The sequence below is a fragment of the Haliotis asinina genome, chromosome 5 (genome assembly GCF_037392515.1).
Source record: "Haliotis asinina isolate JCU_RB_2024 chromosome 5, JCU_Hal_asi_v2, whole genome shotgun sequence".
NCBI classification, from domain to species: domain Eukaryota; kingdom Metazoa; phylum Mollusca; class Gastropoda; order Lepetellida; family Haliotidae; genus Haliotis; species Haliotis asinina.
This window is the reverse complement of record NC_090284.1, coordinates 65,449,650-65,476,060: the sequence shown is the minus strand read 5'-3', so window position 1 is coordinate 65,476,060 and position 26,411 is coordinate 65,449,650. Positions and strand designations below refer to the sequence as shown.

At 41.4% G+C, this 26,411-nt stretch overlaps 1 protein-coding gene and 1 long non-coding RNA gene across 2 annotated transcripts in view; one reads left to right on the top strand and one right to left on the bottom strand.

The window, feature by feature from the left end:
• Nucleotides 1-1,927: 1,927 nt before the first annotated feature.
• Nucleotides 1,928-26,272, top strand: LOC137284240 (uncharacterized). The gene is made up of 23 exons (XM_067815973.1): nt 1,928-2,031; nt 4,410-4,555; nt 7,974-8,114; nt 8,504-8,617; nt 9,435-9,551; nt 10,568-10,699; nt 11,199-11,486; nt 12,154-12,372; nt 13,277-13,420; nt 14,807-14,923; nt 15,623-15,772; nt 16,642-16,761; nt 17,903-18,019; nt 18,352-18,480; nt 18,814-18,927; nt 19,883-19,999; nt 20,606-20,713; nt 21,169-21,282; nt 21,568-21,681; nt 22,206-22,325; nt 23,169-23,297; nt 23,812-23,931; nt 25,082-26,272. Exons 2-23 carry the CDS (start codon nt 4,435-4,437, stop codon nt 25,222-25,224), a joined length of 2,988 nt encoding a protein of 995 aa, XP_067672074.1. The 5' UTR covers nt 1,928-2,031; nt 4,410-4,434; the 3' UTR covers nt 25,225-26,272.
• LOC137284241 (uncharacterized) overlaps nt 12,312-26,411 on the bottom strand; it is a 37,720-nt gene continuing 23,620 nt past the window's right edge. Inside the window, exons 2-3 of the long non-coding RNA XR_010956888.1 lie at nt 19,727-19,762; nt 12,312-12,339 (exon numbers count right to left, since the gene is read on the bottom strand). This is a non-coding gene — a long non-coding RNA (uncharacterized lncRNA). The remainder of the gene's footprint in view (nt 12,340-19,726; nt 19,763-26,411) is intronic.

Sequence of the window (26,411 nt, the reverse complement as noted above, 5' to 3'; positions counted from 1 at the left end):
AAGGCGACGTATCTGGATACCTTGCAAATAATAGAACAAAATAGTGTATTAATAGCCGTTAGAAATATCATTTAATTCATGTCACGTGGGCACCTAAATCGAGTTTGGGACCGACATATTAGTGACTGATAGCCTGAGCAATGATATCATGCTATCGAGACACAATAACAAACACTTGGATGAAAAAGTACTTTTTTTAGGTTACACGTTGTCACGTTGGTTCCTTGTAACGAGCATTGACTATTTGCTTTACACCAATGGCGTAATATTCCCTAGCCCATTCAAGTCGTTTAGTGTAGTCATCTCTCCAACGCCGTACTAGACAATATTCCAGGCATATGAAGGAACTGAATCTGAAATAGGGTCCGTTTGCACAAAGCGCGCTTAGCGCTAGGAGCAGTCTGTCCCACAGTCCTCTGAACCTCAGTCTTTTGCTAGCCCTCCTTGCGATGCTATAGCCTTAAATGAATCAAGTCTAGATTTCTCTAGGTTGAATCTCCCAACTCTCCAGGGCTCCTTTTCAATCTAAATGGATTTTGTTTCTTTGTAGTCTGCGCTACGAGTAACGTAAACCTTTGATAACGATCGTAAGAATTTCACCAAGTTCTAAAGGATATCTCTGAATATTCTTGAAAATCAGTCATTTTTTTCCCAGCACATATTCACATAAATTTATTTGTAAATAATTGTAGGGCTCAGGCTATTGCAGGTTTATTTCATTTCCAAGTCGTTATTAAACAATGTTGTTTTTACATATATACACAAATATCGTAGTTAAGCACCTCTGACATATCTCACGACTGAATGATTGCAGATCTTTGCAGCATATCTTGGACGTGACTGGTCGTCATGTGCACAAAGGGACCCTCCTGTACAGAACCTGCCCCAACTGAAAGCTGCTTTACACGAGGAATGGTGCCCTTTCAGAGGACCATAAGGCTGACAGGAGGTATGAGGACTAGATTGCTGGCTGTCATACAGTAAGATGGGGGTTAGACTCTGTCTTGACCTTGAATCGTGTAGGGCACGCAAAATGACACTTTGAATATTCACATTCACATTAAAACAGCATTAAACATTTCAAGGCCTTCTTTCACAAAGCAATAAGGTGATGGCAAGTCTCAAAGGTACCTTTAGTGCAATGTTAAAGATTGGGAGTTAAAGTTAACCTTAGTAAAGGTTGCTTCGTGAAAGGCCCCACAGGGCCTTACTAGTTCAGACATGGTTTTGAATGAAAATCAGTGGGTTGTTTAAACGAGCAATTTATCATCGTAAAATCAACATGAATTCCAATCGTATTGTTTTGTTTTTGTTTTGTTTTTGGATGGTCAAAGTATCTTACTGGTCTGAAAAACATCGTGGTCATCACGAGAGGTTTTATGAACGTGTTGAGAACCTGCCATTGCATAAAAGACGGAGTACTTAATTAAGTCCTTAGTGTATACTTTCCCAGTCATTCGATATGTTACATACACTTACGTCACAATGTATTTTGCAATCGTTCTACATAATTTCTAATCACTATTCTCTTAATTTCCTACGAAGATATATATCTAATTATGATATTACAGGACTATTTTAATCATAAATGTTTCAGTTCTACTTTCAGTATACAAACCACCTCATATTCACATCGTAATACCAATCTTCAGTAAATCTCTGGAAACCTTCTCAAATATATTAAAGCCTATAATTGTTCAATGTATTCATTGATGCCTGGAAAGTCGATTATGGAACAACACGCCGGATAACAACACGGCTGGTTGTCAAATGTGCCCTGACATAATCGATTTGGGTGTAGTTAATATTTACCTCAACTTCACACAACTTCATTGCCATCTATTAAGAAGGCAAGCTGTCACCGGACCTAGTGACGACTTAGAGAAACGAACAATACATGACCGATCGAAGAGAAATAAAAGACGCCAAAGTTTGTTGGAAAGGCTTTTGCCTTGGTTCTGTGGATAGACTGTTCTCCGAAACTGCCTCGAAAATGGATGTTTTGGGGTGTTAAACTATACACATCAAGAGGTAGGTTGTCGTTTTTTGTGGGATACTTGAGACTGATTATCGTGAAGGATTAAGTTGGTGTTATTGATTAATGTATTGACTGTGTATATCATAAGTAGGTAAGCTACGGCACAAGTGGGTATATGCACCACTGATATGGCGGCTGTCAATATGTCAGCGACTACCACTTTTGTGACGGTTTGACGTTAAATATGTTATATGTATGTGTTCGAACAAGACCCGATCTCTCATGAAACAGCGGTAATTGGTACATGGAAAGATGTTTAACATTATACCGATGAGGAATCTTGAAGTGCGCTACTGACATATTGTTCAACGTTTCAGTGAGGTACATACACATATGAGTACTGGGTCGAAATTAATCCTGATCGTAGTTATTCAATATACTTACATAGAGCGAAGATCCAACAGAAACGCCTGTACTTTCCCTTTAATATGTATAATGTATGGCCTCTATAAGAGCTGCGTATGGTGCCCCTGGTTTATACAAAACATTTTTACACACACATCAATTTAGTGTGAAATGAGCCGCGCTCAGCAATGTTCCAACTATATGGCAGCGGTCTGTAAATAATTGCGCCTGGACCAGACAATCCAATGAGTGTCAAAGCATCAAAACCGCTATCGGGGATAAGATGACATACAACAGTCACGTGAGATAGTCTGACCGAATCCTGCTTGTTGCCTCTAATGTTAAGTACGGGTTACTGCAAACCAATCTAACCCAGATATTCAAAGGTTACGATAAGCTGAAGTTTCGTGGGATAATTTGTTACCTGACATCAGCAGGGTTTTGAAGACATTAATGATACTGATGATTAAAACGATAATGAGAACTCTTTATGGTACATCTGCTGTTTATAAAACAATGGGACATTTATCTTTGTGTACAGCTGTACAGTATCCGATGTGTATCCTGTGTACACTTCGGACGTCCCTCAGACCTGATTAATTGAGTTGACGTTATAGCTCCGTACACGGCACAGTGGTTGCGGAAGACCATGTGCTGATCCTATACGTTTACCAGTTTGGGGAGATCTCCTAACACCACTGCCCTTATCATGGCGAATCTGGGATTAAGTACAATGATCACCGGATCCTGGACCATCTAAGACAAGCCTCTCTACTTGGCATATCACTTTTTGGAGCCAGTTTGCTCATTTCTGTTTAATAACACCGCGGCAGATATATTCTCTTCAACAAACTTTATGCATAACAGCTTCGTGTATTTTCTTTCGATGCAGATTCTTGTACGGTTGTCAAGCATTAGAAATTAAAGAAGTTGTTATCCATAAAGTTTGTTCCATGTTGTACGTCCCAACGTTAATGTCAAAGGAAACATCTGTACTGTCAAACAAGTCATCCAACACCTTGTATACAAAAGCATACAATTTTATGACGAAGAGTTTATTACAGTATAATTTTTGTATTTGTTAACATTGACATCCAAGGCAAAACACTGTATATGCTGTAACATGTTGTGGGGTGTTGTGGGGAAATATTGACACTGAGCACTGAAGTGGAAACGATTCATGGATCGTTTCATGGATCGTTTCATATCAGTTTGTCAGGTAGTGACGGTACAGACTTACACAGATTGCAATTCCGGCTCCGGAGTGTATTTACTGAACGGATAAGATAAAATAGGCTCAGAGCCGCATAAACCCAACATTGTCGGACTGTGTGCCTTTGCACAGGGTTGTTATCGTACCACGACGGTATGGATCATTGACGTGTATCTGGTTCCTCCTGTACCTGGTTCCTTTGGCCAAGACTATATTATGTACCTCCCGCGAACATCCGGTTCAAACTGATCTTCAACAACCCAGGCGACTGAGGAGGGTTGTGTGTGAGTGAGTGTGTGTGTGTGTGTGTGTGTGTGTGTGTGTGTGTGTGTGTGTGTGTGTGTGTGAGTGTGAGTGAGTGAGTGAGTGTGTGTGTGTGTGTGTGTGTGTGTGTGTACATGTGTGCTATATGGCGTCAGTCTGTAAAAAAGGTCTGGACCAGACAATCCAATGATCAACAACATGAGCATCGATCTGCGCAATGACGATACGGATACGATGAGGTGTGTCAGCCAAGTCAGCAACCTAACCACCCAATCCCGTAGTCGCCTCGAACGACAAGCATAGGTTATTTACGTTCAAACATATATTCACGGATATATTGATATAATGAATGAATAATGTTTAATATCACTTCCAGTTATATTACAGCAAAGTAACACCTCCACATCACTGGTACAGACACTGAGTGTGCTGTATCTGATATTAAGATACACAAGGACACTAATGTCCATTGTGTCGGCGAGAGGATACAAGAAGATACGACATACAACTATGTATAGCGTGTGTGAAATCTTAACCTTTCATTTTCAGGACGAGAGTAGTTGAACGAACCTTGATGGCTGACAGCCGTGCCCCTAGGGGAGGGGGTCTGACGGAGTGGCTCCCCCTCTTGGTGGGCCTGATGGTGACAGTGCACGTGACTACTGTCACTGCACATGGCGGAAACCCAAGTACTGGTAGGGTGCACCTACTTTTGTCCTCCAGTGTATACATTTGACAAGCCCATGAAATCCAAGCACTACTGCCCTGTTCCCGTTTGTAAATGGCACCTTGATTGCATTGAAAGGAAACAGATAGTTATTAAAAGTCAAATCTATAATTGTTAGACTGGTGGATTTGTTGTTTGTATAACAAACAATAAATACGAAATAAAACATATTAGGTTTACATGTAAAGTAGTACCTGTGAGTCGTTATCGCCCATGGGTATGTTACCTCAACAGTAAATCATCCAATCCTTTAACGGTGCAAATACAATTCACGGATTGTATGATTTTTTTCAAAAACTAAATTTCCCTGCTGATGAGTTCGGTTACAAATGTAAATTTCATTTTTCAAGAATACATTGAAACCTCCTAAATGCAGAGCTTGGTGGATCTGTTCCCAAAGAATCCATAAAATGTGAGATCGGAATAGTAGTTAAAGTGTTCGCTCGTCATGCTCATTGGCCAGGTTCGTTTCCCCACGCGGACGCAATTTGTAAAGCCACGTGACACCTTTATTTTTCTGGAATATTTTCTCGTAAAACTATACTCACTCCCTCTATCACTCACCGTGGAATTCATCTTCACAGTGGTGTGATTGTTCTAATCATTTCAGAGTACATACTCTGTGATTACACTCTCTGCTGTAAATAAGATCTGCCCGCCCAATCTGGTTTTACTGAAAGTATTTTCAACATTTAAAGACAAAAAAATCATTTACATGAAACAGCGGTTCTCAACATATCGCAATAACTTTGACACCTTTCAACAAACAGTATCACATAATTATCACTTATGCTGAAGATGTATCTCAGATATTTGTACGATAAAGATATATATTTCTAAAGACATCTGACTTTATTTGTCTTCGTGTTCCGGTTCCCGTCATGCCTTAACCAAGTGCACGTGCCATCTGGCGCCATGTTGACTGTGTAAGCTGATTAAGTACCTAACTGACCTTAATGGTGTGTATGTTGACTACAAATACCGAACGAATACTAGATACAAGTAAATGTTCGACCGACTTTCAGGGGAAAGAAAATGCTAACGTACTCTATAGTGTTTTGTCAAGCTTTTAAACAGAAGACATAAATGTTATGAGATTTCATTTTTTTCGCAACGTGCGTTTCTTTTGCTGTTTAGTATTATATATTTATTTACAAATGGAGTACAGACCCTAATATCAAATACACTCCAGTAGCAAGGCAGGTAAAGCAAAACACGGAAACTTACACCGTACAGATGGTACAATGGAATAGCACGGAGCGTCAAATTTAGAAATAAGTCTTCCACGTGAAACACGTGTAGAGTTTGGAAACATTGCATCGCGGAAAAGTGTGTTCAATGTTGACCCCCAAAGAGTAGACATGCTAGGATATCGATCGAATAATCAACTAAGCTCAGCCCGCATTGTCCGTACATTGTCAGTCTGATAGTACAGACTTATGTTGATGGATCGAGTGTTTAAATGGCCTGTAGGACATTAGTGCAATCTGACATGGGCGTTTGTTTCGTAATCTGAATATTGGCAATGTGTGTAGGTTGAGGATTGATATGGTCTGTAGAGTTTGGTGGGTGACGTGTTCTTTCGGTAACACTGGGTGAAGTTTAACAATGCATGAAAGTTAACATGATATGCATGTTAACAAGATCTTATAGGTTGTTAAAATTATACGTCCGGTTCTGTAGCTGCCCCGGTGTCCACAGCATTCTGAGTAGGTATCGAAGAATGATGGCTTATTGTATGAAGACAAACCGATCTAAATGTTGATGATGCTCCCTTGTTTTGATCAGGTTTCTGGTCATGTGAATATGTGAACCTTTCAGGATATTCACGCTGGGGACCGGTTTCGTTGCAAGGATTAATTATGTACTGATCGATAGAAATTGAAAACGTTTGGGTAACTCAATACATCTATTGATGAGGCTGTGGAGATGTGAACACACGCATGAAATTGATTTAGAAGGTTGAGAAAGCCGCTTTGTCTCTGCAACTACTCGTGACTTTTATGAATGATCATCTCATTTCTGATACCAGAGAGGTGATAGGCACCACGTTTCTTACTAATAGATATGTAACGATTCCTGGATATATGTTAAGGTAATCTAGTAGTCCTATATTTGCGAATATATTTCTGTTGACCGAATTGAGCCACAGTGTTTCATTGACTAATGCTTCCAGATCCGAAAATACTGAAATGGGCAGTATTCTGTAAAGTTGCTGAGCCATCGTTGTCACTGATATCGCCTTGCTTTGTATGCGAATGATCAAATAATCAGATTTTAGTTTTGACGAATTTACGAGTGAGAATTGACGTTTCAGTATATTTGAAGCTTGCTATAACTGTTGCGTTTCCAACATGTTTTATGGTACTGTGAGTATAGACATAAAAGTGGCGTGGACAGATTGCGTAAATTCTTTAACATATACGCAAATACAACACACATTCGTTGATACTGACAATGTTACTAACACATCTCATTATCTGGGATAACTATAAACAACAATGGAATCAGTACACTTTCTGATGTGATGGCTATTGGCCTTAAAAGGAAATGGTATCATTGATGACGCACTGTTAATGAATTGGGTTATAATGTCGAATAACATCAATTATTTATCTCCTATTAAGACCCCTATTTGCCCGGGTATAGTCCCATCATAACATTACAATTATGTCTCAGCTTACATGTAGCAATACTTACGGTGTCTATACTTTAACAACATTGTTATGTTTGACTTCCTTTGATTGAAAGTTAACATAGTGAACACAAAATAAGTTACTGTAGCAATTACTTTGTCATCTGTTTCTATGCAGTTAATAGTGTCTATTAGTTGAAATAGCAAGGTAATTCACTCTCCGAAGTTATATTCTTTCACGTCTGTGACGGATATGCCTGGTTTTAAGCCTGTGACGGATATGCCTGGTTTTCAGCCTGTGACGTTTGTGCCTGGTTTTCAGCCTGTTACGGATATGCCTGGTTTAACGCCTGTCACGTATATGCCTGGTTTTCAGTCAGTGATGGATATGCCTGGTTTTGAGTCTGTGACGTGTATGCCTGGTTTTAAGTCTGTAACGGATATGCCTGATTTTAAGTCTGTGGCGGATATGCCCGTTAGAGCAGGATGCACTCACCTTTTCTAAAAAATCTGTATCATAACTTATTTGCACAAATTCATAAACGCATATTTACGATATGGGACTACAGTGGACTCCCGTAGTTACAGCGATTGACGTGCACTATTTGGGTCCTCCCACAACATTAAGCTGTCTCTTCGCAATTTCTTTTTCTCAAAGTTTAAACTACTCACTCAATCGCTTATTCTATCCTACTGCATGTTGCACTGACCCCAGATCTGACAATAATCAGTCGCTATGGTTACCTCACAGGTGACCGGTGTGTGCCGTGGATCTGCTCTTGCTTCTACTACGGCGTCTACTACGACAAAGGCGATGTGTGGGAGTCTCAGAGCGACCCATGCACTAAGTTCCAGTGCATTGACAATGGCGTCTTCATCCCTATACAGGCTGGTGAGTCTACACAGCAAACAACTTTCAAATGTGTCTGTCCAATCAGATAGTCACGTTTCTGAAGGTATCTCTTGTATATCTATTAGCAAACTGCAATATTAGAACAAGAATCACAAAACGCCACATTAACAAAGCAATGTTATTTGTAAGTATTCCATTAAGTATTTCTTGCTGATAAATATTTCCAGATAATATTTCTTTTTTCGCTTCCCTTATACTTTTAATGATAAAGACTGGCGTAGTGGTAATACGTTCGCTCGTCACCTCAAAATCCGTGGTTAGATTCCTGATATCCATCAGTGTATGAAGTCGCCATTCAAATGTTTTAGTTAAGAGGCGCATTGATCATTCAAGAATTGTGGTCTTTTATAAATGATTTGCACTGGCAGGTTGTTCGTTCAAGGGCGAGTGTAAGGAAAGAAACAGCACGTGGACGGAGGGCTGTTTCCGGTACCGGTGTAGCACGGATGGAGAGTTTTCAACATATGTGCTAGAAGAATCCGGTAAAAGAACACCACCCTAGTCAACCCCCTTAACATGGAGAAGAGATATACAGCCCAAAATGGCCGATATTCCATCATTTGGTGATATTAGTTGTATGATTGTATGGACAAAGAAAAAGTATTCGATTCTCAACGTGTAATGAATTTCATGCAAGCAGTTACCATGAACACTTCAAATTACATTGAAGTCAATTACACGTGTCAGTGTGTTACTGTACATTTCAGTGATAAATACCAGACTGAAATTAAAGTTGTTCTGATACTGTTTCACACTCAAATGCGGTGCATGTCATGTTAGGAACGGCTACATGCAATTACCATGGTGGAAGTTTGAACAAGATAAATCATTGCGGCACCAGGTTTAACGTTTCATAGTCAGTACTTAGCAAATTACACTATGGAAAATGACAGTAAAATATCCTCGCTGACAGACGTCCACCTGCTTGACGACTAAGGGCGACAACTGGCTCATAAGACCGTTTCTTCAAAACGAGTTTTTTAAGAAACCGTGGTCAAAGTGCCCCCCCTCAAACTGGAGAGAAAGGGATACCAGTGAATGGCAGTTATTCAGCAACGTGTCATTGGGCAGTAATGCCGCCATTGTGTTTCGGGAAAACACTGGGTTCTTATTGTCACTGAATACTGAGATAGGAGTATGCCTCATCGAATCTTGATTGTCTTAAGAACAGAGGCAGATCCATTTCACGACATTGATGTTTTTGTGGTAAAAATGACTAATAATGGTAAAAATGACTAATAAACAACTAATGTTACATATGAACGCGTATGTAGTGCACAACATGCATTGTTTCCCCAGCCTGTGTTTGGAAGGACGGCAACTGCTACAGTGTGGGGCAGAAGGCAGTGGAACACTGTGACACATTCGAGTGCCAGATAGACGACGGTTGCTACGTCATGAAGAAAGTCAAAACAGGTAGGAACATTGTGATACGTAGGACGAGCAACAGTGGCCCTAAGTATAGTTCCTTACATTGTAAATATCCGGTGGAGGTTCGGGTAAAAGTAGATCGTAAGATACCGTTATATCGATAGGATGGTGGGGTAGATGACGTCGTTACTACTACTACTACTACTACTACTACTACTACTACTACTACTACCAAAACTGTGATCAGTTTCGCTGATTTGGTTGACACATGTCATCGTATCACAACTGCGTAGATCGTAGGTGATCTACGCCGCACTCAGCAATATTACAGCTATACGGCGGCGGTCTGTAAATAATCGAGTCTGGATCAGACAATCCAGTGACCAACAACATGAGCATCGATCTGCACTATTGAGAACCGATGTCACGTGTCAACCAAATCAGCGAGTCTGACCACCCGATCCCGTTAGTCGCCTCTTACGACAAGCATAGTCGCCTTTTATGGCAAGCATGGGTTGCTGAAGACCTATTCTACCCCGGGACCTTCACTTCACGGGTCAGTTGCTGTTGAGCCTCTGTTTGGTCCAGACTCGATTATTTATAGACCCTCACCACATAGCTTGAGTATTTCTGAGTGCAGCGTTAAAGGAAAACAAACTAGTGCTGCTACAGTTACTAGTTCTTCTATACCTGCAGCTGCTGCTGCTACTACTACTACTACTGCTGCTGTCACTACTACTACTACTATTACCACTACTACTGATACTAGTTCTTCTGTAGCTGCTACTACTGCTACTGCTACTGCTGCTGCTGCTGCTACTACTACTACTATTACCACTACTACTTCCTTTAGTACTACCACTGATACTAGTTCTTCTGTAGCTGCTACTACTGTTACTAGTTCTTTACAGCTGCTGCTGATACTACTACTACTGTTGCTGTTACTACTAGCTACTACAACTTTCCTTCAGTTATACCACTGCTAATACTACTGTTACGTGAGTGCAGTGAATCATGGTACTGTCCATTATGTCTCTAAGTGACGTGTTCTTGTCCCCTAGGCTGCTTGACCCACGACGTGGAGAAGCCGTGCAAGCCGATGCTGAGTTTCTGGCAGGACGAGTGTGCAATATACCAGTGTACTGGGGAAAGGCAGGACAAGCTGAGGGCCAGGATCCTCACACACTCACATGGTACGTGAAATATACACGTGTAACGTGAAATATACATGCGCGTTCTGATTCGCATGCAGTTGTGTGATCCAGTGATTATGTATTAAACCAAAATAGATAAATAGTGTTTTGTTTGTATATTTATTTTTACGAGCATGTCAACGATCACTGCAGAGTATGTTTGTGCATTGTACAAAGGAAACATCCGATTACATTTTGAGTAATAGGATGAGGAAGAGGACGAGGATGAGGATGAGGATGAGGGTAGTCTTGATGCATCAGCTTTAAGATGAACATAATATATGCATGTGCATATGTAAGGAGGGATGGCGTGTGTGTGTGTGTGTGTGTGTGTGTGTGTGTGTGTGTGTGTGTGTGCGTGTGTGTTTAAGGGAGGATGTAATCGTGATGAAGAAGTAGAGAGTCTCAAATGTTATCCATTAAGTACCATATTAGGACTTAAGTACATATGCACGTGACTCATTTTGATTCATACTTCACCTTACATATGACGCTTCAGATGTGATGATGTGGCCTCGTGGTCAGTACGCCCTGCCGGAACCGGTGGGGGGATGTCCCGACAACGGGGAGAACTTCTGGCATGAGAGCTGGTTCCGACAGTGCGGGGACGGGTGTAACTACAAGTCCCAGGAGTTCTTCCTCAAGGGCAACTACACCGCCCACGAACTGGACCACCACTACTGCGTGCACCACGACGTCGATGACCCTTCCATCATTCCGCTGTATCAGACCTACTGGGAACCTGGTCGCTACTGCATCCTCAGATACAATGGGACGTGCCCGCCTGGTAGGTAGTTTTTCACGGAGCATATTTATAAATGAGAAGTGGGCGTTTGGATAGCCTGGCGGTTAGAGCTTTGGCTTGGCACAGTGAAGACCCGGGCTCTCTTTCCCACATGGGTACAATGTGTGAAGGTCATTTCTGATGTCCCCGGGTACAATGTGTGAAGGTCATTTCTGATGTCCCCGGGTACAATGTGTGAAGGTCATTTCTGATGTCCCCTGCAGTGATATTGCGGAAGTATTGCTAAATGTGGCGTAAAACCAAACTCCCTCACCCATTCACAATGAGACGCACGAGTGTGGTCTGAAAACCGAAGGTGAAACTTTCAAAATCTGTAATTAGAATATATTGTCCGCAGCTCATAAGACCCCTTGTGAACCGAAAATCCGAGGTAGAACACCAGTCAGTTAGTGAGTTTAGTTTAACGTCATCTTGTTACAATTTGTCCCTCCTGAATGTTAAAATACTCTGGGTATGGTGTTGAGAAATCAAGTATCGCTGAGTGCACGTGATACGGTTCTTACACGCTTTGGGACACAACTCTGAACACCAAAGAATGTTTTATTGAAGGCTGGCATAATAAATACAGGAAGAACTCATTTTGAACTTGAAATGAATTTCGAAATGTCCATATACAAATAATCTGAAAATCCGTTTCCTGATATTCCAGGCTTCGAGGAGGGATTCGTGCAGATGACAGGCCGTGAATGCAACGCTACCAACGTCACCGTCGGTATCCTTCCTGACGGCAACTACTCCTGCGCTGCCACCCGAATGGAGTTCTGCTGCAGATTCGATGGTGAAATCGAACGGCCCATCGTGCTGCCGGCCAAACACCAGTTTGTGTTGTTTATGGCTACAAATGAATCGGAATGTCAAGAGGTCAGAGGTAAAGGTCATATGGATTTTGAAGTTCTGTTCTGTAAAGTACTGTACCTTCCTGTAGATATACATTTTGTTGTGATTGTTCAGTATGAAACGCCTATTTTACTTCCAATGATGCGCCAAAACCGACTCTTTTTAATGAGCGAATAATTGTTTTGTCTGTTGTACTCCTATAACCATTACATATGAAATACTTGTGATTAGTCTAAAGCGGAACACCAAATTCATTGTTAAAAAACTCGTGGTAAATAATTAAAAGTTGCCCAAAATGTCGTCTGCTTCACTCCCGCCCGCCATCGAAACCACAGACAGGTTACTTAAGTTCGTCGCTCCACCTGAAACCCCCAAATGACTCCACCAACGCAAAGACAAATCTTCAATGTGGTCTTAAGTCATTATTAAAGGGAGAGGTGGGATATAAAGTCCCCGATCTGAGCTGCTAGACTATTGGTAAAATTAACTACTCATGTACCGTCGTGTTTACGCTGCTTCCTGTGTCGTAGGCTGCAGATGTTTATCAATTCCATAAACGGTATCAGGCTAACTGCCGCCCGGACAACTGCCCCCGGACAACTGCCCACCGACAACTGCCCCTTGGCTATCTGCCCCCCATTCATTGTGCCCCCGGACAGCTGCCTCCCGGGTTAATAGCCCCCCGGACAAGTAGCCTAGGGGGCAGTTGTCCAGGGGGCACAATGGACGGGTAGGGGAGGGGCACTTGTCCGGGGGGGGGGGCAGTTAGCCTAGACCCCCATAAACAGAGTCATCACACACACCAAGAAGCAGTGGGAACTGAGATTTGATCAATAGCAATATTTCTCTCCTCTGCGAAAGGACACAGATGTGTATCGTGGTAGACACGTTTTTTTGTTAGAAAGTTGTCAGATTTCAGTATATGTTGTTTCTAGGAATGAAGCATAAGATCCAGTTCTGGAGCTTCTGTGACATGTACGACGGCATGTTCCGGATGATGAATGGATCCTTACCCTTCGTAAAGACCGGGGACAACAACACCCTCATCAACTCCTGCTTCTACAGCCCTATCGGCTGCGGTAGGTGCCATGACACGCCCATATTGTACAAAAATGTAGGATAAAATAACGATATACACCAAGACCACTTCACCAGTGTTGCTTCAAAAAGGACGGCATGTAGTTGTCACTCTTGTCACATACAAAAGATCTGTTTGGCATCATTTCGGCTGATATATGAACAAATACATATTAACACAACAACTAATACTTCTACCTATCAGCCTATAAACACGGCGAGTGGGTGTGTTATATTAATAAGTGGATTATACGCATTTGGACAATCATTTCATCATAAGGTTGGAACAGACAGGAATTTCATAAAACTATTGAACACTCGATTGGTGCTAACAAACTAAAGCAGTCATAATATAGACAATCATATTATATAACGAACAAAATATTGTCACATTCTTGTACGATTAAGTTGCAACAAATTTATTCATTAGAGACTAGTGGTTACACATGTTCTCTTAAAGAAGAGATTTCTTTGGTTCCAAAGCCTCAGAAGGTTTTCGTGACATGGCCGTACCGAATGTTGCTCTTATGAAACAGCTGTGTATTCGATATAAACGCAACTAAAAATGACACAGTATAATTTTCAAAGCAGACAGTGTTTTTTATGTTACCTCACACATAAATGCCGCTGTCGGATTGGCTGAGGGCTCTTCTATTATTTTCAATGTACCCCGCTTACAAGCGAGGTACATTTCAATATAATTTCCGTACATCATGCGTTATTCAGTGCTATTCGAGATAAAGAAGTACTAACATGATGTATCGAATGAGTTGCCACTGGCAGCGGGGTACAATGCAATTTACCTCACTTATAAGTGGGATACACTGAAAATAATAGAAGAGCGCTTAGCCAATCAGGAAGTGTCATTTATGTGTGAGGTAAGATAAAAAGATTTGTACCCGTGCTTCAAACAATTCAAAATTCGCATTCCTTCAAATGTGTGTGTGTGCCCTTAGGGCTCAGTGAACATAAACAAACATCGAGAGTTCATCCACCCATGTCCCCCTCGTGACAAGTGAACATCTTATAATGTACATTGTAGTCTTCAGTGTACATGGAAACAGTAACGTTTGATTTGGGGGATGAGACTTAGAAACTGTCTTGTTGCGTATGTTCATCGATGTTCCTATCGGTTTCCAGTTGCCTCAGACAGTGAGTAAAATTTAATGTAGACTCAATTTCGGTAGACCCTTTCGTTATTGGAACCTGCGAGACATGCCTGTTAGAGACGCCCTTGTAGGTATGTCCACCGACGTTGTTGTGAATTCTAGGACGTTCCAGACACTGTGTAAATGTAGATGCTATTCCTGTTTGGAATTAGGACCAGTGGAGATATGGCTGTAGGAGGCTGCTGATGTCACTGATGTCTCTGTTGGCGTCTGTTCCAGGTTGCACCGATATTGATGAGGAAGTTGTTGCAGTTGGGGAGAGGGTCACTAAGAAGTGTGTGACGAAAGAGTGTCGTGAAATCTTCAACCACAACATACTGGTGGTGGTGGAGGGAGGTGAGCGTCGGGGTGTGGGGGTGTGGGGTGGGGTGTGGGGTGTGGGGTGTGGGGGTGTGGGGTTGGGGCACAGAGACAACTCTGTGTTAATGCAATATAGTTTCACATGTAATTAATATGTTCTCTTCATAAGCACGACCACCACTGAGAGTCCGAATACTTGACCACCGATATCATTTTCCCCTCACATATTTTCTTGTTGGTGTTTAGCGAGCGTGCAAAGAACACTTTCATAAAGCTTGCTAACAATGTATGAACTGTAAACGCCCTAAAGTGAGATGGATCCTTGACGTTTTATGAATAACAGCTTTTTATTCTTTTCACGACGTTTCAGAGTGAATGCCCGCTCATTAACCCAATGAAGTAGCAAGAAGAAGTGCTGAAACGTTGTATAAAGACATAAAGAAGTAGTTATCCATGAAATTGTCATGTATTCCACCTGCTATATGCCTTTCATGAACCCTAAAGTAACTTAAGCAAGTAATGTTAAAGGGTGTTTTTAACACTATGAGTATGTCGTCTTGGTGAAGTTGTTGGGAGCGGTAGAGTCGGAGATCAACAGGATATCGTATGGACCAAAGAAACTGTAGGTTCCTCTTCATCATAAACCGTATTTTAAGGCCCGGTCTGTCTTTAATACGGAGTAGATAGTAGTAACAAACTCGATCGTTTATTGACTCCCCGTCGGTGTGGTTGCAGGCTGCATGGACGACGTGAGCTTGAAGTGCCGGCCTGAGAACGAGACATGGACGGACATGGTGGGAGAGACGTGCAAGATGAAGTCGTGTATCAGGAAATACGACAACAAAACACAAACTGTGTTCTTCGAGATCGCCGATGAGGGCATGGGTATGATAGACTTGTGATTTTTATTTTTCCCGACATGCTGCACATACACACACAAATGTTGGTTTAACGACCCGGTCAACCCATTTGTTAGAAAATCTTAATTAAGAAATTTCGTTACCTTGAACTCTACCTTTCGACAAGATTTAACCATATCATACACATTAACATGTATTCTGAAAAAAATGTATAAGTGTAATGCAAACAAATATGTTACACTATTTTAATTGAAAATTACCCCCAGTGAGATTGAAGATTTACTGGAACTTGTAGAACATCTAGACTTGCTTCGTTATGGGCTTGTATATTATCAAGAATCCAAGTTTTCAACATCTGTCTCGTAATTGGGACATTTTTTGCAGGTTTTAACTTTCCTTTTACAGCTCTCTGGCTGAGTTTTGCCTCATTTGTTAATATACAACATGATGTGTACATTTTTAGATAATATTATCGATCTTAGTTGATTGTCTGAAATCGGTTATGACGTCAAAGTCTGATGAACAAGCAAAACTTACATTATGTTTACAAACAACTGAGCATTATTGACTGAAAGTTATTCACATGCGTGAAGATCCGGATTAAAATATGCCTGCAGTAAACCCATGCCTGTCGGAAGAGACGACTGATGAAACCAGGTGGTCAGACTCGCTCTCTGTGGTTGATGTTCTCGTATCCCAATTTTGTGAACCGATGTCCTTAATAGCAATCACCGGTATCAATGGCAATCAGTTCTTGTCTTATTTACAGACCGAAACTGAGTAAAAAGTAACAAAATATGTTAACAATATAGAGGATGTTGATATCCCCCCCAAAATCTCATGTTCATAATTTCTGGGAACTCAAAGAGGCACGTTGTTTCTTTTCACTGCAAGGTTGCCGAGATAAGGATCAGTGTGTGCCCTTGAACTACACCAAGGTGAAGGGGTGTTACCAGACCCAGTGCCAGGAAGACAAGGTGTCAGGACTCGCCGGCTTCGTGGTAACAGTAGCAGGTACCGATACCAGTGTTGTAACTGGGAATTCTAAACAATGTTAAACCATGCACGTTATTGTTATGCCCATTGTTATGTCCATTGTTATGTACATTGTTCTTGGAAGTGCCTTATTAGCACAACTTGAAATATCTACTTAGAAAAAAATTAAATTGTACGTATGTTGGTAATCTACATCATGCCTAATACATTACCTGCGTATTTAATAAGTACACCCTTGTAGCATAAACCGTTTAATCATCACCCTCACTACGGTAGTTATTTAAGCAGTTACCTTGTAAGTATGATTAACCTAAACATACTTCATGTCACCTCAATTTTCACTGAGTCACATTGACATCGCACCATTTTATCGTTTGAATTATTATTCAAGTTTATATGCACAAGTGTGGTTGAGCGACTGTAAGGAAAACCTCCTTTTTTGTCAATGTCATGGAACTATCGACTGGTCATGTACACAACGATGAAACAATACACTTCCACTAGTCTTTCGGTCCTGGGATAACGTGGTTCTTTTCCGGGCGCTCACGTAGCTGTAACACTGTATGCGACTCTAGGTAGTTTGTAATTCAGATTGGTCGGCTCGTGTTAAACCGAAATACATCCCATTTGTTGTTAGGAGAAGGAGTGGGTTAATGGATTCTTCTTATTCAGTTACGTTTGTTGAACTGGAGGCTCCATGTTAATTCATTCGTCTAGGTCACTGAAATCCCTGTCTTTGTAACCCGATGAATTCCCCGCGTTGCTCTGTTGAAGTTAAAACAGTCCCTGATATCAGCTCTGTTTAAGTTTGACGGTTACTTAATGTAATTTTTCCATGTCTTTGTCGTGATGTGCCGTCCCCTTTTTTACCTTGCACATGTCTATGTCATGTCATATGTCCGTATATAGCTGATTATCAATCTGTTGCAGTCACTATCTTCACTGAGACCAGACATATAGGGGCTGTGGGTTAGCTCAGTGGTTAAAGCGTTCCGGAAACACGGGTTTGATTCCCCACATAGCTACATTGTGCAGCTCACGTGACAGGTGTTTCTCGCTTTGATGTTCACTGATGTTTCATTCACCCATTTCCTCATCTGTCCAGGGAAGCGTAGATCCCTATTGTAATCCAATGTACTTGAGACGGTGTTTCTTCCAGGGTGTTCGGACGGTCGCGGCCACTGTATCCCACAGGGAGAGAATGTTACCCAAGGTTGCATTACCCTCCACTGTGACAGATCAAGGTCAGCCTGTGGGCTCAGTGTCGTCAAGGGAGGTAAGTAAGGCTTCGTCAAGGGAGGTAAGCCGAATGTATCGCAATGGATGAGTCCATTTTCTGGAATTATTTACATTAACTGCTGTCCACATCTGCATAGCCACTATCTTATATTAACAACTGGCAAAATGAACCCAACTATGTTTCCATCTAGGGTTTGATGACTCTTACCGTCCCGCTGGCTATACAGTCGGCTTCTAACTAACGAACGAAACATCAAGTATTCAAGGTCCGACATCATATCTTCACCTTCAAGTATTTGGCGTCCCATGCCCTAAGGAGCTCTGTTGTGAAAACATACACTTCAAACTCAATTACTCTCTGTTTTGCAGGGTGTTCTGCAAAAGGTGGGAAGTGTTTCGAGGTTGGCGAGAACGTCACACAAAACTGTATGCACTACTCCTGCAAGGAGTACAGGACCAGGAAGTCGATCAAATGGAAGCTGGAAATCAGTCAAGCAGGTAGGGAAGTCTGTCAGGCACGTGAAAAAACAGTCAAGCAGGTAAGGAGGTCTGTCAAGCATGCATATGAGTCCACCAAGCAGGTAGAAAAGTCAGTAAAGCAGGTAGGGATATCATTCAAGCAGGTAGGGAAGACTGTCAAGAAAGAAGGGAAGTCAGTCAAGATGGCAGAAAAGTCAGTAAAGCAGGTAGGGACATCTGTCATGCATGCAGGGAAGTCTTACATAATGCATAAATGTCCGGGACTAGTTAAAACCTGTCTTCACTTCTATTATTGGTGTGGTAAGGACATATACAGCAGGAATCAGCAATATCACTACATCTCTGTTCCAGGGTGTATCGACACAAAGGGCAAGTGCTACAAACCGGGAGACAGGCTCAATGCCAGCTGCTGTACCTATGAGTGTATCTTCGGTGACCGACCAGGCTTCTATCCAGTGTGGGCGGGTACGTTACCGACGTTCAAGAAGATGCTCCTTATAGATGTCTTGTTATACAACCAGATAGCGATGTCGGGCGTGTGCATGGCACGGAACTATTTGTCAGTGTCACTTGTTCCAAAAGTTCCAAAGCCAAGACAGCTGCAGGTTCAATCTGCCAAAGGGCGCATATGTTCTTCTTGAAAGTGACATAAATGGCATGAAGTAGGTGCTAACATATATCAATAACCACTCCAATGAATGGTACTGTGGGCTTAAGTGTTAGAATATGGAATTATATGGATCCATCAGCTATTGTATCATTGCACTTTGGTGACGTGACGACATAAATACATCTATCTCCTCATTAATTTCATCATTGATTTGCATAGAGCCATTCGTACAGGTGTTGATAAGGGACATAGAGATGGTGACAACAGTCCAAACAGGAACCTGTTTTTGGATACAATTGTATATCCAGGCTGTCCATCTAAACAGAACGACACTACAAACATACAGACCAACACCGAACCCCAAACCCATACAGACACTCACCCCACCACCCACATCCGTATTGACATCGGCGCCACATCCAGACTTCCACCACAACACCAGACCCTAAGCCAACATCGACAGAGTAACGCCACCCACATCCACATCCACATCCACATCCACACCCACATCCTCATCGCTGTGCACCAGGTCTTCTTCAATCTACCCATGTTGCATAACACATCCAAGGTCATTGCAGAGATACGTCAGGTAGACGTTCCAGAAACCCATTCCAGTGGCTTCCAATCTGGAATCTTCCTGATACTGTTTCTTACCTGCTTTGTCATCCATATCCATGTTCGTCAGTACCACTGAAATGAAAAATACCTGCATTATTTCTTGCTTGCATGCCCCATCAAAGCGACCTAACTAACTCATCCACTCCATCATTGATGGCGGCTGCTAAGGTTTCATGTTTTCATCTTTTTCAGGATGCAACACCAACCTGGGCTGTGTTGCCCCAAACGATAAACTGAAGGTTGGCTGCTCTACCTACAACTGCACAGCGTATGAAAATGGGACTCGGAAACTGTTCCTTGAAAGCAAAGGTATGTGAAGACCAAAAGGAGATTAAAACATGTTATGTAATGACAAATGTTTCACAAAGGGTTCGTTTTTTCATAATTCCACTTAAAATGGATATTGTTTTGTTTTTACTTTAAACAAGCACTCGCAAAATGTGAATGAGATTCGGTACAAATTCTACACCTAAGTACACTCATTCCCATACATAATGCATGTTGGTTTCTCTGATTCTACTCCTTCAAACTTGTCTTTACTTTGGAGACCGTCTCCATTACATCTCATCTTTAGGGATGACAGTAAAGATTAGTTAAAGGCCATGGTAGAACGCTGTTGAAAGTTCATATTGTTTCAGAGAGAGCTGTATGCTTTCCAGCTACGCGATTGTGGTAACTACATATAGCTTGTGGAGTAGGTCCTAGAAACTCTCTTAGCGCTAAGATAGGCATAAGTTAATGTTAATGTATGTCACTCACGACTATCTTAGCGTTAAGCGGACTTCGAAAATCTAGGCCCAGGACACTGTAGGTTATCGACACATATATTTTCCCTGTGGTACTTGCAATTTGGTATGCAGGGTCCTACATTTAGTTCATATGTGGATTCTTTGTAATTCATTCTCATCGTTTCAGGCTGCAAATACAACGGTAAATGTTACGACGTCGGGAGTAACATCACTAATGACAAACGGTGTATAACATACACATGTCATCTGGGCGGGAAGATGAAGAGAACTTTGGGTGAGTGCACATGGCTAGCACAGTCTTCCACATGAAGACACATGATTAACACAGTCTCAGTCTCTCCGATGACACGTGATTAACACAGAGTCAATCTCTCTCTGATGACACATGACTAACACAGTTTCAACCTCTCTCTGATGACACGTGACTAGCACAGCCTCACTCTCTCTGGTGACACGTGACTAGCACAGCCTCATTCTCTCTCTGATGACACATGACCAACACAGTCTCAGTCTCTCTCGGATGACACGTGACTAGCACAGCCTCATTCTCTCTCTGATGACACATGACCAACACAGTCTCAGTCTCTCTCGGATGACACGTGACTAGCACAGCCTCATTCTCTCTCGGATGACACATGACCAACACAGTTTCACAATCTGTACCAAAATGGCAGTGCTTTAACATTTCCACAGGTAACTAGATTGAGCCCGTACTGTGTTACATTTCAGAATGTCCCTGGAAGAACAAATGCTATCCTCCAGACCAGGAAATCAATGATGGCTGCAACACGTACATATGCCGTGCAAATAATACATATAGAGTGGTTCAACACGTGCAGCTAGGTAGGTGGACACGTGTTGTCAGTGTTTGGTTGAACATTCCCTGGGAAAAGTAACAAAACGGTCTTAAAGCGATCATCTAGTAGCGCAGTGTAAGCAATAAATCGACATATAAATCATTCATTCTATGCAAAAATGATATAATGAATAAAGAAATGATACGATGATGATGGTGATGACGACGATGACGACGACGATGATGACGACTGCCTATTAAATGATATACCGAGTTTAACAAATTCAACTTCACGACTCTTACCTGTCTAAAACATAACTTTGTATTGCCAGCCTGCAAGGTGGACAACAAGTGTATCGACCCGGGCGTCGTGTACAAACGCAACTGTAACACCTACAAATGCAGCGAGGACAAGCAGTCCTGCCACTCCTATCTTGTAGAAATCGGTATGTAGAACGTGCATCTGTGGGTTGCTGTGTTTTTGATATAGCGGCTAAAGTCAGCATGAATTAATGACCCCATGTGCCATGTGGTGACTCGAGGCGTCTTCGGTGTAAGGGCCGAACGCATGAACCACCCTGCTACCAACTGTAAGAGCTACGGAAGAGAGATCTACACGCCGTGTATTGAATCCAGTCTCCCAGGACCGACTAACAACTGCGCGCCCTGAATTAATCCTTTAGTCTTTCACTTAGAGGAAAATGCAGTTTGTAGCAAATATATCTGTGTTGATATGTGACATATGAGTATTGAAAGCACGTAATGAAATAGTAGTTTTTACGCCGTACCTCCACTCTACTGGACTCCCTTGTATTACATGTTCCCAGAATTCATATCATCTGTATAAAACTTTACGTTTATAATTTTATGTTTAGGGTGCTACGCTGATCATGATCGCTACTGCGCGGATTTGTGCTCATGCTATCAATCACTGCTTTGTATGCTAAAAGACTTATGCATTTGTTTTCAGGCTGCAAGGATCCGAAGACGGGAAAGTGTTTGGAGAAGGGGGCTATCATACGACAAGGCTGTTCAGACTTCGAATGTCAACCTAAAGGGAAGGAAAACCCCTTCAAGTTCAAATCCGGGGGTAGGAGATTCCTAATGATATTTAACCTCTGTCTCATAATTTGTTTATCCGGAATATATGATTGTCAAGGTCGCCAGTGCCTAAGAAATTGGAATTCGTTGAGGTCCAACTCATTTTTGGTTTTAGAAGACCTCGCACAAACTGGACTGAAATAGGTGTATGGTATGAATGTTTTAATTTAAGGTTCTCCCGATATTCAGTATTCAGTATTCATGACATGCCATATCAGCTAAATATAGTAAATGGGAGAGTCGTGTTATCCTTAACCGTTTTAAGTAGTATATAGAAAGAACATCTCCTTTCTCCTCGTTCTTGGTACAAAGATATCCATCTAGACGTGATCAGGGAGACCCTTTCTGCGATAAAGCACATTCTACTTGCCTTAACCCAGCCATAATCGTAAAAGTTTAGACATAATTCGATCTTTTGACTCGTATAACGTTGTTTATAGAAAACATGAAACACTGGAGAAGGGAGCATTGAGCTCAAACTGGTTCTGTGAATGGGCAAGTCCATTATCTAATAAAATATGATCAGCATGCACTTGTCGCCCAGACTTAATTTTCTTTCTACGTTTTGGAGTTCAGCGCTATGGGAGTGAACCATATGTAGTGACGACTGGAATGATGCTGTAAAGTGTGGACAATTCACTCGCTAATTCACCAAAAACTGCTACATTCGGGAAAGTAATGCTGTGTTATTCTGCAGATAAATGTAAAATGACCGCTAAATACACCAGTACTTCACATGTTATGTAGACATGGACACAACCTTTCTGACAACAAAAACGACAGATTCTTTTGTTATGATGATACCATTCATTGACAATGCTTTGGTTTTCAGATTGCAGCTACAAGAATAAATGCTACAAGCTAAACAAGCCTGTGCCCACTGGATCCTGCGGTACTATGACCTGCGAACACAAAAAGAAAAATGACCCTTCGTCTGAACTAGTCATCAGAACATCTAAAGGTGAAACACGTTCAACCACAGAATATATATTTTTATATTAAAGAAACGTAACTGCAGTCGATTTAATTCAACGGACAAATTAAACATAACAATAGACATATTTTGTCAGATTGTGTAGTCTTACAAATACAATATATTACAGATGATATGATATTTGAGAGCCATACCTCAAATATACTGAAATTTTAGCATAGAGTTACGGCCCTTAATGGCACTTGTATCTGCTGATGTTGCATCTGTCTGTCATTTCAATTGAGTGAGTTTACTTTTACGCCGCACTCAGCAATATTCCACCTATATGGCGACGGTCTTTTGTGAACTGCTGAAGACCTATTCTACCCTGAATATTCACGGATCTGTTGAGTTCTAAATGCCATTCAACCCGATTATGAACCCTCGTCTGCGAACTCAATACTCTGACTGATGGTTTTCATTAAAGGATAACGTGATGATCTGACACGTACGATACACTAACATTGATGTTCAAAGCTTTATCTCGGTTTATTTTGGGCAGGCTGTGAAAAGAACGGCCAGTGCATCGCCCAGGGTCAGGGCAGCTGGGACAAGAACGCTAGTCCATACTACTGCTACAAGAATGTGTGTCACTATGGGAAGATCTACAAAGTCGGCATCCGTGAGTACTCTTACCTCTCATATCTTCCCATGTTCACCTGATTTTTTTTCTTTATTTATAGATTATCGTTTACTTCCTAATTTACAATTCCCATGGAGGGGACTGTATGTGACGCCAATTTATGGTGTCCCCGTCGTGATGTTGCTCTAATATTAATGAAAACGGCGTAAAACCACACTCACTCACTCGTCATATGTTTTCTCTTGAACCTGAAATTTTCTCAAGTTTTGTCAGGATATGGAAAACAGACAAAGTTCGGAGTAAGTTTGTGTTGGTTGTCGTGGAATGTGACCTGATACTGTACTAGGGGAGCTGATTGAAGTCGGGCAATATGTAATGGCCTTGAGTGCCGAGGATGGTCAATACAGAGGTCGAAGGGTAATATCGAAATACACAACTTCATGATATAGCAAAAACCGTTGGTAACGGTAATAAATGTCAAGCCACCTTGACCACTAACCGATGATAAAAAGGTTGTGTCGGACACTGTTTTACAGGTGATCAAGGTGGTTGTTTTGTTGCTTAATTTGACGACGCAAGGACACTTTGCATGGCGTTTAGCGTTGATTGGTCGACATAACAATGTAGCATATAGTATGATCAACGTGATCCCTATATTTGCAATATCATGTCTGTGGTGTGTCTGTATATCTTTCAGGAAAAATGGATATTTTGGATTTCTTTTTCAAAAAGAAACATTATGTCATATTTTGATGGTGATTAATGATGCATCAACTACATGGCAGTCCTTTGTAATTTGTTCGCCTTGCCGAATGTAGCTGTAAAGTATTTCGGGATCTGTTTAACAGCAGAAGTATATGCTGAAGAGGTACCCGTCACAGCATCACAATTTCCCAGTGCAAAGTTGCGTCCCTTGGACGTGCCAGGAACCAATGATTGTTGGTTCAAAACCCTGTTCTCCCCGATTACATTTTTGTTTAGTCAGCATCGTACAAGTTTCACTAAAGGGGTGTGGTCTTAGACCTGCAATACTTCGGGAATTTCTCTCACAGTAAACAGGCACGCCTCTGCATTACCGGAATACGTTCAAGGCGTGTAACCCAAACCCAGGCCCTATCCGATGACATTCTGTGACTGCTACATATACCAATGAACCCGTAACTATACTAATGCATGATATACATTTCAGTATGCAAGACCAAGGACAACGAATGTTTGCAAGTCAAGGACGGTGTCAGCAAGCAGTATGAAATGACCTATAAGGGCCGGAATTGTAAAGCATCATGTTTGCTGAGAGGCAACCAGATAAAGATACTAAACATCAGATGCTAAGACAGTAACATATACGTTACCAAGCATCATTTATGTTCTTTCAAATTATGAAATGTTTCAATGGTTATAAATTGAGTTGTTTTGTTTTCAGTTAGCGATTTTCAATTCATGAATTTGAGAGCAAATAAAAGCAAAGATTGCGGAAATGTTATGTTGATGCAGCAACCCATTCAAGTTGTGTCCCAAACAGATTTTGTTATTGTCATATCTTGTGTCCATAAATACCGACATTTAAGACTTAGTGTTTTTCTAAGTTAGCAGTACCACAAAGATTAACTTACCTTACAAATGAACTAGTTAGCTTATACGTTGGATGATGTTGGATTTTCGTAATTCCGCTCACCATTGTTGACACACATATATTTTTCGTTATTCTTATTTGATATATGCATTACTCACAAGGTCGAATGATGTCTTAAATATTACACCAACAGCCGAACAAATGTGAACGGCAGTTGGCGTAGCAACGGAAGCATCCATTTCCGCTGAGCAAGGGTCTATTGTGGAGAGCGTAGATGCATTTGGAGTTCATCCTGGGTTACCTAACCCACGAGTGAACATGCCACCCCTGCTGTTGAGATAGACTGTTCCGATAATGCAGATACACTGGTATTTGGGTCGTTGCTTTGCAGTTTTGTCCTTCCAACGAAAAATATGAACTCATACGGAAAAATTGCAATCCTTATGTGTTTCGGGTGGTAATCCAGTACAGAGAAGGAAATTATTGTCACGAGTATTAAGGGGTATTATTTATTGTACTGATATTCGAGTGTATCATGTGATTAGAAACTGCACATATGATTGGCGGTCCTAATTTTCACAACCATAGAATATTTTGTCGATTAGTCAGCATTTACCTTTCGGAACATAGAAATATTTGAAATAATACCACGTCACTTCCTATAAGTGTGCAATAAGTGTGTAAGCGAAATGTCTCCCTTTTGCAAGGACGGAAAATCCCGATCGATCAATGCAATACATTGTGTACTTATGTGACTATATGTGACTGTAATTACAACACCTGGTGCAGTAAAGTTTACTTACTGATGCTCCCACTGTGTCTGTATGTCTACTTTACAAACAGTGTCCTTGAAATGTGCCACGATTGAAATATACCACCAGTATAACGCCAGCATAAATCTACAATTGTCTCTCCATGTTTATCCATGTAAGGAATTGAACCTGAT

What these genes read in the sequence shown, in the direction of transcription:
- LOC137284240 (XM_067815973.1), top strand. Translation starts at nt 4,435, where the DNA reads ATGGCTGACAGCCGTGCCCCTAGGGGAGGGGGTCTGACGGAGTGGCTC. An exon ending in CTTCAAGTTCAAATCCGGGG is followed by an intron (nt 22,326 to 23,168) that starts GTAGGAGATTCC and finishes TTTGGTTTTCAG; the next exon opens with ATTGCAGCTACAAGAATAAA. An exon ending in GATCTACAAAGTCGGCATCC is followed by an intron (nt 23,932 to 25,081) that starts GTGAGTACTCTT and finishes TATACATTTCAG; the next exon opens with TATGCAAGACCAAGGACAAC.